The following is a 13,844-nucleotide window of genomic DNA, read 5'->3' on the forward strand; positions in this document are numbered from 1 at the left end:
TGTTCAGTGTTCCTACTTTTTTATTAAAATGTAAGTGTCTCTTGGGATGGCATGCCCCATATCAACTAAAATCATTACAGTATTTGTTAACTAGGAATTCAGGCTAATGAGCCACGGAAAATGTTCCAGGGAATGTGGGTAGTTGAGTGGGCAACAAGGAGAGGAAGAGAAGGTGCTATGGAGAAAATGTAGGGCATTCAGAAACAAACCACCTATTTCATCATTTCTTGGAGAAACCTGCAATATCCTAGACTAGAAATTTCTGACATTTAATGTATGGAATGCTACACTGGACTCAATCTAAAAAGAATGGTTTATAAAATACAGTGCTTGTACTTTTTTTTTTTTTTTTACCTTGCTTCTCAGAATAAAAACATTCTGAAGGTCATCCTTTCCTCCTTGTATGATTATTTTTTATTTGACAAGAATCAGTTAATTTGGAGGAGAGCAAAGCTGTATGTCAATGAATCGGTTGCAATCTCATCAGGCAATCAGACGTGAGATCAACACAGCTGTTGGAACAGTAACAGCCAGAAAGATTCTAGTCACAGGCCAGTCGGGAGCATAGGAGCAAAGAGCATTCTCGTCACGTGGGCTGACACCAGCAAAGATTTATTAATATATTCCTCCAAGAGATATTTAAAATCAGTGCCATGCTTTCAAAGATTATAAAACAGCTTAATAGTAATATGGGTAGGATTTTGGCTGTTCCTAAACCTCTTCCTTCAAAAGCAAGTACTTCCTTCAAAAGCAATTAAAAAAATTGGGCATATAAAATCTAGTGTTGTTACTCTCTAAAGCAACATATACCATACTGCATATTAAGATTTTGTGTATAATATATTTATTTGCATACAGAAATATGTATTTCTATGATACAGTTCATTACTTTATTTATAGAATATGTATAGGAAGCATACAGCATATTCCAGAAAGATACATTAAATATGCACACAGTTCATGCTGCAGCGTGCACTCTTTTCAAAGAAGCATATTTAAGAAGCATGGTATTGTATGTACATGCCGAAAATACACTTTGCACAATTCATCCAGCTTTGGGTGCTTCCCTAATCTATTTGCAACACCAGTGCTGTGGTTGTTGAAAGGGGTGTCATCAAACTGGGGAAAGGCAACTACCAGTGAACTACGTAGGAGAAAATAAAAGTAGATTGCATTTTTACGTGTATGTCACCATCATTTTCAACTTCTGTCCTCCCCAGTGTCAGATCTCCAGGATCAAAAAAGCAGTAAATGGATAAAGAGCAGAAGTGTGTGGGACCTCCAGCTTCCACATTCAAATGGGAACGCTTATTCCATGTGACTTATTATATTGGTGACTTTGTTCTAACGGTTTAATTATTTAATTATTAATTAACTCGACTGGTAAAAGGGGAATCATTTCTTTCTTTTTTTGTTTTTTTTTTTTTTTAAAGAAATGAACTGGCTTTTTGACATTCTTAATCTCCTCTTCTTGTAAGACCACTCTGGAATATTTACATTATTGCTATGAGGAGAGAAGAAATTCTTGACAGATATTCACCTTCCCAGTGAAAATAAAGGAGGTGAATCATATAGTTTCTGAAAGAGGCTCTCAATGTTTTTGAAAGGAAAAGTGGCAGCTCCAATAGAAACTGACCACATCAACTGCAATCCTTTTAATGGCCAATTAGCAGCAACCTCAGTTGACTGGACTCTGTGACAATTGTAATGGGACATGAAGATGTTGGAGACAATGTGCTATTGCACGGTCTGGTAATTCTGGATATGTTGATGTCCCCTGTGTTCCCAATCTGTGAATTACAAATACACCAGACTCATGGATGACAGTATGTCTGATACACAATTGGTGAGCATTACCTTTTGAAACAGGTGAGCAATTTGCAGTGATATTCTTATAGTGATACAGGATTATTTTGCCATGTATACGAAGCAAGCTCTAGAACTCCTTAAAATAGACCAGGGTTTCTCGACTTTGGTATGATTGACACTTGGAGCTGTTAATTCTTAGTTGTATGTGTGAGGGGGAGGCTATCCTTGTGAGCTGTTTAGCAGCCTCCCCGGCCTCTATCTACCAGGATGTCCTTAGCTCCCCCCAAGTTGTGACCACCAACAATGTCTCCACACATTGTTAAATGTCCCTGGGGGTGCAACATTGTTCCTGTGTGAGAGCCACTGAAATAGACAAATCCAGCAACAGTTAATGCAAACCTTTGAATACAACCTCTGTGTCTTTCTAATCATCTACCATGTTCAGTATTTTTTCCATTTCTCTGATTCCAGTTGGCAAAGTTTCCATGATGTGTCAGTCTACAGTCACATCTTTGCTGTGATGCGTGATGGTTTCTCTTTCAGCAAGGTTGTGGTGGCTATGGCGAAGACCAAGAACAGAAAGAAGGAAGGGAAGGGTACAATGGCAATGAAGAGCAAGAAGCAGTTTGATTCACTGTGAGTTGAATTGTTAGAGTGGACCAGAAAAGACCCAAATCCAGACTCCTGAATCCTTGAATCCAAAGAGTTTGTCCCAACTAAAGCTGAATCTACAGCATAAAAGGACAAGTTAGTAAGTGAAATATTCAGCCAGTCAGTTGTTTCATGTACAGCAAACCAAAGAGCCCATTGGCTTGATGTCCCTTCCATTCAACTGATTCACGGATTTGAAGAAATAAAATAAAAGTTAATGTGGATTTAAAATTGTAAACATCTCAGTAACTGTGGAGTAAAGGAATCTGTATTAACTGATGGTGTATGTTTATACCCAGGAGATTTGTGGGGGAATGACTGAAGTTATTCGAACAGAAGTTATTTTTATAAAGGGTAAGTTACACACAACTACTGTTGGCAATTTGCTTCTTAATAATGCTTCTTTTTTGTTGTTGTTTATCTTGTGCTTTTTTTTTTAAACTCTCAAAATTGTTGAGATGCCTTCGATGAGGCAAGTCACACAAAACCACTCTAAAGTGCTAAGGTTTAATACTGAAAAATTAATCACGCTACTCATATGTATATTACTGGCCAAGATATCGTAAGGCCCATAGATCTAAAATGTGAAATAGGAAATTTGAAGTTGGTTTTACAAATTTGATTTCTATTGAGTGGGCCATCTTTAGAAAATCTGATTTTAAGACTATAGCACATACAGAAAGAAAAAAAGTTGAGGGATTAAAAAATAGCTAAATGTGAATCAACACAATCATATATTTATTAGGCATACCAAATAAAAAGTCTTTACATAGACAAGAGTCTATATAAAGCTACTATTTGGGTAATAGTTCCTGATCTGACTTTTGATGGTCTAGAACTAAAGAAATAATGAGAAGTGACACAGGCACAGCTACCGATTTTGCTGATTTTCAGCAAATTCAGCTGATTCTTCAGATTTTGCTGATCTCAGGTGGCCTCCATTTGTTATCTGCTACATGGCTGCCACAAAGATTACTATACTTCTATGGACAGAATTTTGAAGTTACAAAATTTTAGGGAGAATTGACAATTTGAGGAAGATGGAACAGGTGGTTTCGGGAAATGTTTTTTAATGACTTTCTCTTTTCCAATGGGACACGGGATGGCTATAAACAATCTCATTTGACTATGAATTGAATATCACTTGATAACCGGCATTGAAGAGAAGGCCTTATTCTCTTGGGACTGACCCAGAAGTCACTGGTGCCACAAGAGTACGTTAATCCTACTTAGGATTCTAAACGAGTAAAGTAGCTTCGTCCTGCTGACAAAGGCCAGAAGTTCATGTTTTTCAAGTTAGCATTACATACATGGGTCAGGCAAATTCCGGTTGAAAGGGAATGCCCTCTCAGCCTTCGATTTGCCTTTTTCAAAATTCATCTGGCCTCGGTAAACTTCCTCCAACTAAAAAGGACTACTATTTAATTTGACAAAACCTCAGTTTAAAAAATGACTTTGGTTTCTCAAGCATGTTTATGTATTAGGTAGGCTATTCCATTCATAAAAGGAGCTTGTTTAGGAGAAAACCCGATTGGTGAAAACATTTCACCTAAAGGATCATAAGCAAACTAAATGATTATAGGCTTTTATACGCCCAAAGAATGCAAATGACACAGTGGGCAAGGGTGAAAGGCCCATTTTCATGGCTGTGTCTGGTTGTATTTAGTGGAAGTCCTGCAGATTTTTGCCCTTACACAATGTAAAACAGGGAAGTACAAAAGCCGATGCTATAATGAGAAAAATAATGATATGATCTAGTTACGGTTTTTGTTTGTTTGCTTTCTTTTGATGGTGGGAAAAGGGAAAGGTGAGGGGAAAAGAGCATTTAGTATGTTGTAACTCTCCAAATAAAACTGTAACAAAAGAATAATACAGCTTAGCACTCTGGAGATCTTTCCACATCCTGTTTTGACTCTCTTTCTTCACTTTTCCATTGTGTGATGCCTATTTCCTTATGTGTAAGTCTCCATGTTAGCTTGTAACTGTGGCATTTTATCCTTGTATGGACACACAGGAACAACAACAAAAAAAAAAAAAAAAAGGAAAAAAAAAAGCGAGGTTAGTCTTCTTGTGCGGAGATAAAATCGTAGATTCAGAAGCCCTTCTTCAAGAGAGTACAAGAAAGCGTAGATTGTCCTTTAAATCCACAATTCCAACACGTCTCTTTCATGGTCTCACTGCTCCTAAACTGACAGCGTTTATAAGGTGCGGGTTTCTCAAACTGGAGCATAGGCACAATAAAAGTGTCACTGTTAGGCTCCTTAATTGCACATTCCATAATAAGACTATAAAGTGCAATGGCAGAGAATTTAAAACTGGGAGCTCTTTCATCCCCTTTCTTTCTCCCAAGCTCCCCTGACCACCTTCCTTCTCCACAAAGATGTTTTACCTTGTAGCGCCTATGTTCTTATAATGACACATGAGAAGATGTTTAAAGGTCTTCTTGAAGGTGGCGTTACAAAGTGCATAGCAGGCAGGGTTGATAGTGCTGTTGATGTAACAGAGCCAATAGCCAATTGTCCACACTGTGTTGGGGATGCAGGGTGCACAGAAGGTGTTAATGAGCACCATGACATTGTATGGGGCCCAAGTGATGATGAAAGCCAACAGAATAGCCAAGATCGTCCTGGTCACTTTCTTCTCCCGGGAGGGAGGAGGCTTCTTTTTGGCGGGCTGCTTAGTCATCTTCACAATCTTGCGAGCTACAATGTTCTGCTTTTCATCTCCATTCTGACCTGCAGAACCAACGAGCTCCACGGTGGTATTAGTTGGGATACACAAATCACCTTTTTGGGTCTTGGTGACAATTTTGATGCATGTTTGCTTAGAGTTCTCATCTTTGGAATGACCCAGAGAAGTAGATACTGTGTTCTCATCCTGGGTGACTTCATCATCTCTCATGTTAGAGGCAACGGCACTGACGGAGGTGGAATCATTGGAGCTCTCTTTCTCCTCTCCCTGGACACAGTTTTCGGTCACAGCATCTCTGGGGGCTTTGCCATTCTGGATTTTGTTGTGCTCCAGGCCATCATCACTGCCAGGCACGTTGTTGTTGTTTGGCTTCACTATCCTGCCTTGTACCAGACTGGGAGAAACTGGGTCTTGGTTGGCCACAGGCTCCTTCTTGTCCTTCTTTATCCTGCTCTTGCTGGCTCGGGATATGTGCCAGTATAACACAGTCATGATGATCACAGGCAAATAGAAGGCCGCAATGGCAGTACCAAAGGTGACAGCAGCGTTGGAGAAAAACTGAATGTAGCATTCCCCATCCTCCACAGTCCTCACCCCTACGATGAACTGCCAGAAGAGAATGGCTGGGGCCCAGAGGATGAAGGAGAGGACCCAGGCAGCAGCAATCATCATACCTGCCATTTTTGTGGTCCGCTTGACTGGGTAGGTGAGTGGTTTTGTGACGCAGAAGTACCTGTCAAAGCTGATAATGAGCAGATTCATCACGGACGCGTTGCTGACCACATAGTCCAGGGCTAGCCAAAGGTCACATACCACAGGTCCCAAAGGCCAGTAGCCAATCACAGTGTAGAGGGTGTACAAGTTCATGGAGAAAACACCAATGATGAGGTCAGCACAGGCCAGGCTGAACAAAAAGTAATTGTTGACGGTCTGGAGGTGGCGGTTGACTTTAATGGAGACCATGACCAGAATGTTCCCAATGATGGTGACCAAACTGAGGGATCCAGCCACAAGGACAATAAACACCACTTCAAATGTCTTATAAGGACTGGTAAGAGCCAGGCCACTGTTAGAGGAGTTTGTTGAGTTATTCATTTTGTGTTCTCTAATCAGTAGCCAAGTAGCCAAATACACATTTAAACCTGCAGGGAAACAGAATAAAATGAACAAATATAATATAAACACTGCATTAAAAGATATCAGCTTTCTTCCTTTTGATCCTCAATTTTTTCTCCAAAATCTTCATTCCTTCTCCTCTATGTTTACTGTGCCTATCTGCCTCAATTCCCACATAAAAGGCAAAGACTGGAGGACTCAAAAGATTCTTTCAGGTTGGCAATGTATTTGAAGTTTGATAACATTTTGTATGTGTCCAAATCTAGATATGAATATTTGTCTATCATTTGTCTAAGTATACTATTAAAAAATTTTTTTAAAGATTTTATTTATTTAGAGAGCATGAGTGGGGAGAGGGGCAGAGGAAAAGAAGAGAGACAATCTTAGGCAGATCCAGTGTTGAGCACAGAGCCTGCCGTGGAGCTCAATCTCATGACCCTGAGCTCATGACCTGAGCTAAAACCAAGAGTCGGGTGCTTAACTAACTGAGTCATCCAGGTGCCCCTGAGTATACTATTGATGAATTAAACTCAATGAACTAAAATTACACCTAAGACTTTCCGAAGCATCAGGAGGTTTCTGGTATGTACATAAAAATTAATAAGCCGATGGGAGGAAAAAAGCATAAAACTTAAAATATTGAGTATGTGACTTTTATAGTCAATAGCACCTTTCCACCTGGAAGCTTTAAGTATCAGTATCATAATGATACTGACATTGATACTAATAAAGTTAAGATAATAATTCATTAGCCAATACCCTTCTCCCAAAGACTATTGCTTTTCTCTGATCTCTATTTTACACTTGTAGTTAGCATCACATACTCAACATTTCCAATATTCTATGCCCTGCAAAAGAAGTTATTTATTAAAAGCATATTGACAATGATTATGGGAATTTTCTGAATGTTTTATTTTTTCAAGTCACTATCAAATTTATTATTCTACTGTTCTTCCTGCCAAATCTTTGGGGCAGTCAGGCTAGGATTTATATTTGTTTGTCAGAAGAAGGAACTGAAGCCCAGAAAGAGTCAGTAATTTATATAAGGTCACGTATCGAGTCAATCACAGAGATTAAGACTATGAACAGAATTTACTCATTCACTTTGTCCTCACATACCTATTGAGCAACTTCTCTGTATTAGGCATTTGCTATAGGCTGGATATTCAGTGATGATTAAGACAAGATCCCGCATGGGAGATGTGTGTGCTCTGGTAGCAGTCATGGGTTGCCAAAGAAGCAATTATGAAACGTGAGTGTCCTTTCTGCTGCCAAACCCTGCTGAGTTTTAATAAACGCGTAATTACCATTTTTCAGACAATATCGCCCAAGTCTAGTGACAGACTGCATCTTGGAAGTTCTATTTCAGTTACAGTTACACAACTGTGCACAGAGGTCTGCTCAGGGATGTCTATTCAGAAATGTTATAGCAAAAAAAAAAAAAACAAACAAACAAACCCAAAAAACAAACAAACCCTGGAAATATTAAAATGACCCACTGACAGAGGACTGGTTAAATATATTACGGAATACTCTTACAACAGAATAGTATGCAGCTGTTCAAAGAGGCAGATATGTGTGGTCTGGCATTGCTGTGGGAAGTAACAGTCAGAAGACAATATGATAGAAGCAGGACTCATAATATTAAGAATAGAGTTCCATTTAAGCAGAAAGGTGATGACATATATGATATGCATCTGTAGATCTTGAGGAAACGCTAAAGAGTTTACTCAAGGAAATGATGTTCATGAAGAGTAACTAAACATTTTGCCTTCCAAATTGATACATGAGGTGTCAGTTACCGCACCAAGAAAAAGGGTCTTACAAAGTGTTATTTACTTTTGACATCAGATGCTTCAGAATACTGCCCAATGCATCCATTGTGAATATATAATTGTAATTTATATAAACATACAATTTAATTTATAATTAAACAAAATGCAGATTTCCAGTCTCACCCCAGACCTCCGGATTCAGAGCTGTAAGCCATGTCAAGAAACACTTCTACAACCCCTCCTGTGCTATCTCTTGTAAAATGTGGTTCCTTATGTCTCGTCCCACCCTTGTATACCACAACCTATTTCTCTGGGCTTGGTCCTCACCCATCACATAAACATTCCTAGTGTCTCTTGTGTATTACCTTCAGGAGGAAATACTTTCTTCAATATTCTGTTCCTCACTGGGTGTTATGAAGAGTTTGGTTTTGTTAACGCATAACACAAAATGCATCCACTGGAGATCTTGAAATGTTGCCCAGCAGGTAAGGGAGGACTACTGTAACTAGTAGGTTTCTACTTCTATAGATCCACTGTTCATACCCTGACCCATGGGACACTAACTGATACACCTCTCTAGGGTTTTTTTCCTCCTTTGCTGGAAAAGCTGTGAATTTTGGCTTCTGAGTCTTCCTAGCTCTACCATCCAGCTTCCTGCCTTAAATGTAATTGGTGCTCAAAAATGCTTATTGAATCAAAACAGGATTAACAATTAGTACTATTAATTCATTCTCTATTTACTTACCCAAAAGAATTGTTTCAGTAACATTTCTCTTTAAAAGCACTTTTTTGGGGGTTATGATCCGTATAGCTGTTTATTCACGAAATTTATTTGAACCAAGTAATTTCACTAATCCAGTCATTGATTCCAATGATTCCTTATTAGCTAAGGTAACTGTAAGACAGAATCCTGACTTGCTTATAAGCTTGCTTTTGTCTCTTTTTTAAACTCATTGAGATTTTTAAAATTGAGTTTTATTTACGTTTCACAAATCATTCTTTTTAATCAATTTTGACTGAAAAACACCAAACATTTACTTTCTGAATGTCCTGTTTGACATTTCATTCTTCACATCCATTTTAATTAACTGTGGGACTATATTTATTTTCATTTTAAGAAGTCTTCTGGTGACTTCTTCTGGAGAATTATGTATAAATATGACATTTTGTCAAAAAATAAACTAGTTTGATCTCTTATTTCGTGGATTAAGAAAGGGTAAGAGTAAGTGATTTATCCATAGTCATCTGGCCTTTGCCATTGCTTGTGCTAAGAATAATACCTATTATTATTCTAAACATCACAGTAATACAGAGATGTATGATTCTAAATAAATTTGCTAGTTTGTTTTCCTCCTTCCCCCTCTGCCCCTCTTCTTGTTTACAAGGAACATGCATTACATTTTGGCTAAAAAACAAACAAACAACCCCAAAACAATCCAAAAAGCTAAAAGAGAAAGTCTTGGGACTCTCAACCCTATGTTATCTCACCTTATATTAACAACTCTAAAATATATAAACACATCCTATGACCCCCTTGATCTGAAGACAGAAGCTGAGGCCACAGAAGGGGCGGAAGTGATCACTCTCGGTTTCGAGGCTACTGAGCGAAAAGTCTGCCGCTAAAACTAACATTCTTACCTTTGAGATAGCTACTCTTTCCCTGTTTCCCTCCTCCACTTGAGAATTATACTTTATCCATGAGAAATTGTTAGGCATTTGTATAATGGTGAACTATACCCAAAGGTTACTAGCTAAGTCACATTCTGTCTGGGGACCTGGAGTTCTTACCCAGGTAGAACAGAGCAAATTTATATAATAATATGCTTTGTTGCTATCAATCTCCTCTAAATTCTTAGAGTCCTAATATTTACTCGTTTATACTAAGGCCATATGTGAAGATGGAAAACATTTCACTCAGAGGCAAGCATACACGTTGAAGGGATGGCTTTCTGTCTCCCCACGTGAAGCAAAAGGCCCGCTGCTCTTCTGTGAAAGAAAACAGCTTCTTTTCGTCTCTTCCCACCTCTGCTGTTTACATTTCTGGAAAAGTTTTTGCTTCTGGTGGGGCAGCGCAGGGTTTTATTAAAGCAAAAATTGTTACATCAGTGATGAAATGACATAATCACAACAGACTAAACAATGAAGATGACCTTCAGGATTCAGTATTTGACTACGGTAAGTGGGTAACAACCCCGTTGATATTTTACAATGTTAGCATATGACTGAGTTTTTGAGAGTATTATGGAAACTTACAAGAAAAACATTTTTCTGGCCTTAGTTTCTTTACTACTGGAGTCTCTATGCATAGCAGCGAGGAAGGCAAAGTTGCAAGAGCTAATCTCTGTTCTTAATTATAAGCTGTGAGAGTCTGACCATGTCACTAAACTTCCATGAACCTTAATTTTCTTTTTTTTTTCTCAAATAAGAATAATAATAACCCCATTTTTCCTCTGAAGCTGTGGGAAAGTTCAAAGTGAGATAACGTCTCTGAACCATGATCTATAAATTTTAACACTAAGTGCCATTAATATTTACATTTGTTAAATGGGTATAAATTAATCACTTTTCTTAATAGTTGACAGAAAATTGTGTGTGGGGGGAATGAAACACACTAAGAGTGAGGAGGTGTAGTAGGAGTAATACTAGTAATACCAAATTATCGTTATCCATGATATTATCAATAACTTTAAATCATCTATGACAATATATTGACAATAATTAATAGGTATTGGGCATGATTGCTCTTCCCAGCAACTCCTGAGGTATTACTATTATTATGTGCTTTTTTATACACATTGAACAAAGATCAAATAATTAAGTTATTTGAGATTTAAACCTCGCATGTCTGACTCCAGATTCTGCTACAAATATTTATTGTTTGTCTGAGGAGCAATCTTACTTGGCAGCAAATGTGTGCCCCAAATCTTTATTCCTATAACCTGCCATGACTAAGCCTTTTGCCCCAAGTTCAAGTTGGGTCCTTGGTTTAGACAACGAAGGACCATCGTGTCCAGGCTAAAATTGTGACTTTGGGCAGGAGCTGTTCTCGATAAGATACAGAATAGTAAAGAAGTTTCCTGATTATGTAAATACATGATATTTAAGATTTAAAACATTTTCCTAAAAGCAATCATCATAAAAATATGTCACCATGTGAATTAATACATAAGCTCTCACCAAAGTATTCACATTACATAGAAGTTGTACAAAGAAGTTCAATGATATTTTTATGAAGTTATAGAGAGAAGGCTAATTAATGATTTAAAAAACAGATTCTGGTTGTGTTATGGACACTGGGGAAGGTATGTGTTATGGTGAGTGCTATGAAGTGTGTAAATCTGGCGATTCACAGACCTGTAGCCCTGGGGCTAATAATACATTATATGTTAATAAAAAAAATTTTTTTAAAGATTCTGATATGTATTTAGATACACAATAGAAGTTAAATCTAAAAAATGGGATTTTCTCCACACTCTGCCCAAGCCGTGCAGCATGCCTGATATATAATGATCTCTTCATAGGTACATCCACAGTTTAATAAGCTAATCATAAATTTATCCACACATGAGTTCTAATCTAAGTGTCAGAATTTTTTGCATGTTATTTTATTATCACAATAACCTGAAAAGAATTATTATCTTTTCCAGTTTTATAGATGACAATGATTAGAGAGCTGGCAAGTACTGAGGCCATGGTTCAAATTTAGGTATCTGACTCCACTATGCTCCCCGTGACATGAAACTTGAATAAAAAAGAAGTTTTCTAGAAGAGTAAGAAAAGTCAGGAAAAAAAAACCAAAAAAACCAACAACAGGGAGTCCATGACTGATAACTAGAATCCAGAGAGAAGATACGTAATTATATAACAAAATTTCAGAACAAGAAATCAAAAGGAAGGCACATGAAGTTGACTTTATAATTGTTTATATTTATTTAACTTTCGTTTTTCAAATGTAATCTTGGTGCATATTACTTTTTATAGATTTCTAATTTCTGCTGCTATTTGAACACATTACCAAAAATGGCAGGGTGTGCTGAGTGTTCTCGGTCCGCGTCTTTCACACTGAGCTCTGAGACGCAGCCTCGCTCGAGCAAACACGGGGGATAAAGTCATCAGCCTCACCAAGGTTGACTGAACGTCCCTCAATGGGTAGAGCAATAACGCCCCTGGTAGCTTTTTAAATGGTTCATATAAGGGTTAAACACGCAGTCTGTTTTGAGATAATGAAAAGTTTACTTCAATGATATTATGTCAAAATATGCAGCGTTCAGTACAAAATACTGCTATTACAGAAAACATGAAAACTATAAAGATGGTACAATATAGTGTTTTAGAGAAACGTCAGACTCTTGTTAGGAGTGAGACTACCTACTACTGAGGAGTTAGCGGAGACATTCTCATCGTCTCCTCTCTGCCTGATAAATGTGATGTGGTCAGTTTACACTGTGTTATCACCAATTAGAAAGCAAAGAGAGCCTATTTTTAAAATTTACATATTTAAAAATAATGTATTATATAATAATCTGATGAATGAAATATTAACGTAAAATTACCCTGACATCGGAGAGCTGACCATTGGGGCATACAGCCTATACTGTTTTAGATCTTCTACACATTCAATTAATCCCACTGGTATACAAAGAGCATCGGCATAGGTGTTTAATAGGATTTGGGACTGTTCCTACCTCAGTGATCCATCATGCCTGCCATGAATGATGACGGAGAGAAAAAGAAAGTCAGGCAAAAGAAACAGGGAGAGATGTTAGGGAAATCTGAGGAAGAAAGTCCCCTTCTTTAAAGAAAGTTTCAATTTTGATACCAATGCAGTAGATAACCTGGTTTGCCTATATTGTGATGACCCCTACAATCTTCAATGTCTTTCAACTTCACTTACGAGTAAGGGAGAGCTCTGGCCTGGGGCTCAGAGAACAGTGCAGCTCTGAGAGCTGAATACTGATGTTCCACACCCTGGTACTTTGACAACATCAGGCAGAAATGGAATACATTTCTGCTTTTCTTCCCATTTGACTCAGACTTCCCTTTAGCCAAAGGCCACATTAGGATTGAGTAGGCATATCGAGAGATTTTTCATGACTCCTGAATTTCACTGCATGAGCAGCTGGAATGGGATGAGGGTTGCAGGAGCAACAGGGCCCTGCCGGGAAACCAGGGCTAGCTCCCTTGTTGTTGCTGCTGCTGTTTTAATTTATCCTAAACCCCCTTACTGAATTTCTGTTGTGAAGAGATCTTCATATACTTTCAAGGGCTTCCGAGGATGGAAGGGAAGGAGGAATGAATGACAAGACAAAACTGAACACATTCTTGTCTACAAGAAGCTTATACTCTCAGGGAGATACAAATGACTGATGGGATTTCTAGCTACCGAAAACAGCTCTGGGCCAATATAATGACAAGTGTCACGACTCAGAATCCATAGAGGAAGGCTGGTCAGACTGGGGTGAAAAATACAGAAGTTTTCCTGGATACCTTACCTAGTAGATCTATCCCTCTTTCTCCCATTTGTGTGTGACATTTACATACACACACATACACGTATATATGGTATGTTAATATAAATATAATATATAAAAATATGACAGGTGTAATATAAATATAAATATATATATATATATTTCCTGTGTGCATCATATTACATTTCCCAGAAAGTGCAATATACTCTTAGGGGTGTTCACTCCACTGCAGTGAGCCTGACAAGCTTCAGGTTCTGAAACACACCGTAAGGATGAGCTGTTAAATCACCTACACTGGGTTTTTAATTCTATCTCAAAGGATATGTCAAAA

General features: G+C 38.0%; 1 protein-coding gene across 2 annotated transcripts in view; it reads right to left on the reverse strand.

Annotated features, from left to right (window-relative positions):
- Positions 1 to 1,430: 1,430 nt before the first annotated feature.
- Positions 1,431 to 13,844, reverse strand: part of CHRM2 (cholinergic receptor muscarinic 2) — a 141,344-nt gene continuing 128,930 nt past the window's right edge. Inside the window, exons 3-4 of one of the 2 annotated variants that reach the window (XM_032868477.1) lie at positions 4,850 to 6,293; positions 1,431 to 4,457 (exon numbers count right to left, since the gene is read on the reverse strand). In XM_032868477.1, the coding sequence (XP_032724368.1) occupies positions 4,337 to 4,457; positions 4,850 to 6,293 (1,565 nt within the window). In that variant the 3' untranslated portion in view covers positions 1,431 to 4,336. Of the gene's footprint in view, positions 4,458 to 4,480; positions 6,294 to 13,844 lie in introns of those variants that run through there. The other variant, XM_032868484.1, reaches the window with a different exon arrangement.

Source organism: Lontra canadensis, unplaced genomic scaffold (assembly GCF_010015895.1).
Source record: "Lontra canadensis isolate GAN:19392208 unplaced genomic scaffold, GSC_riverotter_1.0 scaffold2, whole genome shotgun sequence".
Classification (NCBI taxonomy): Eukaryota; Metazoa; Chordata; class Mammalia; order Carnivora; family Mustelidae; genus Lontra; species Lontra canadensis.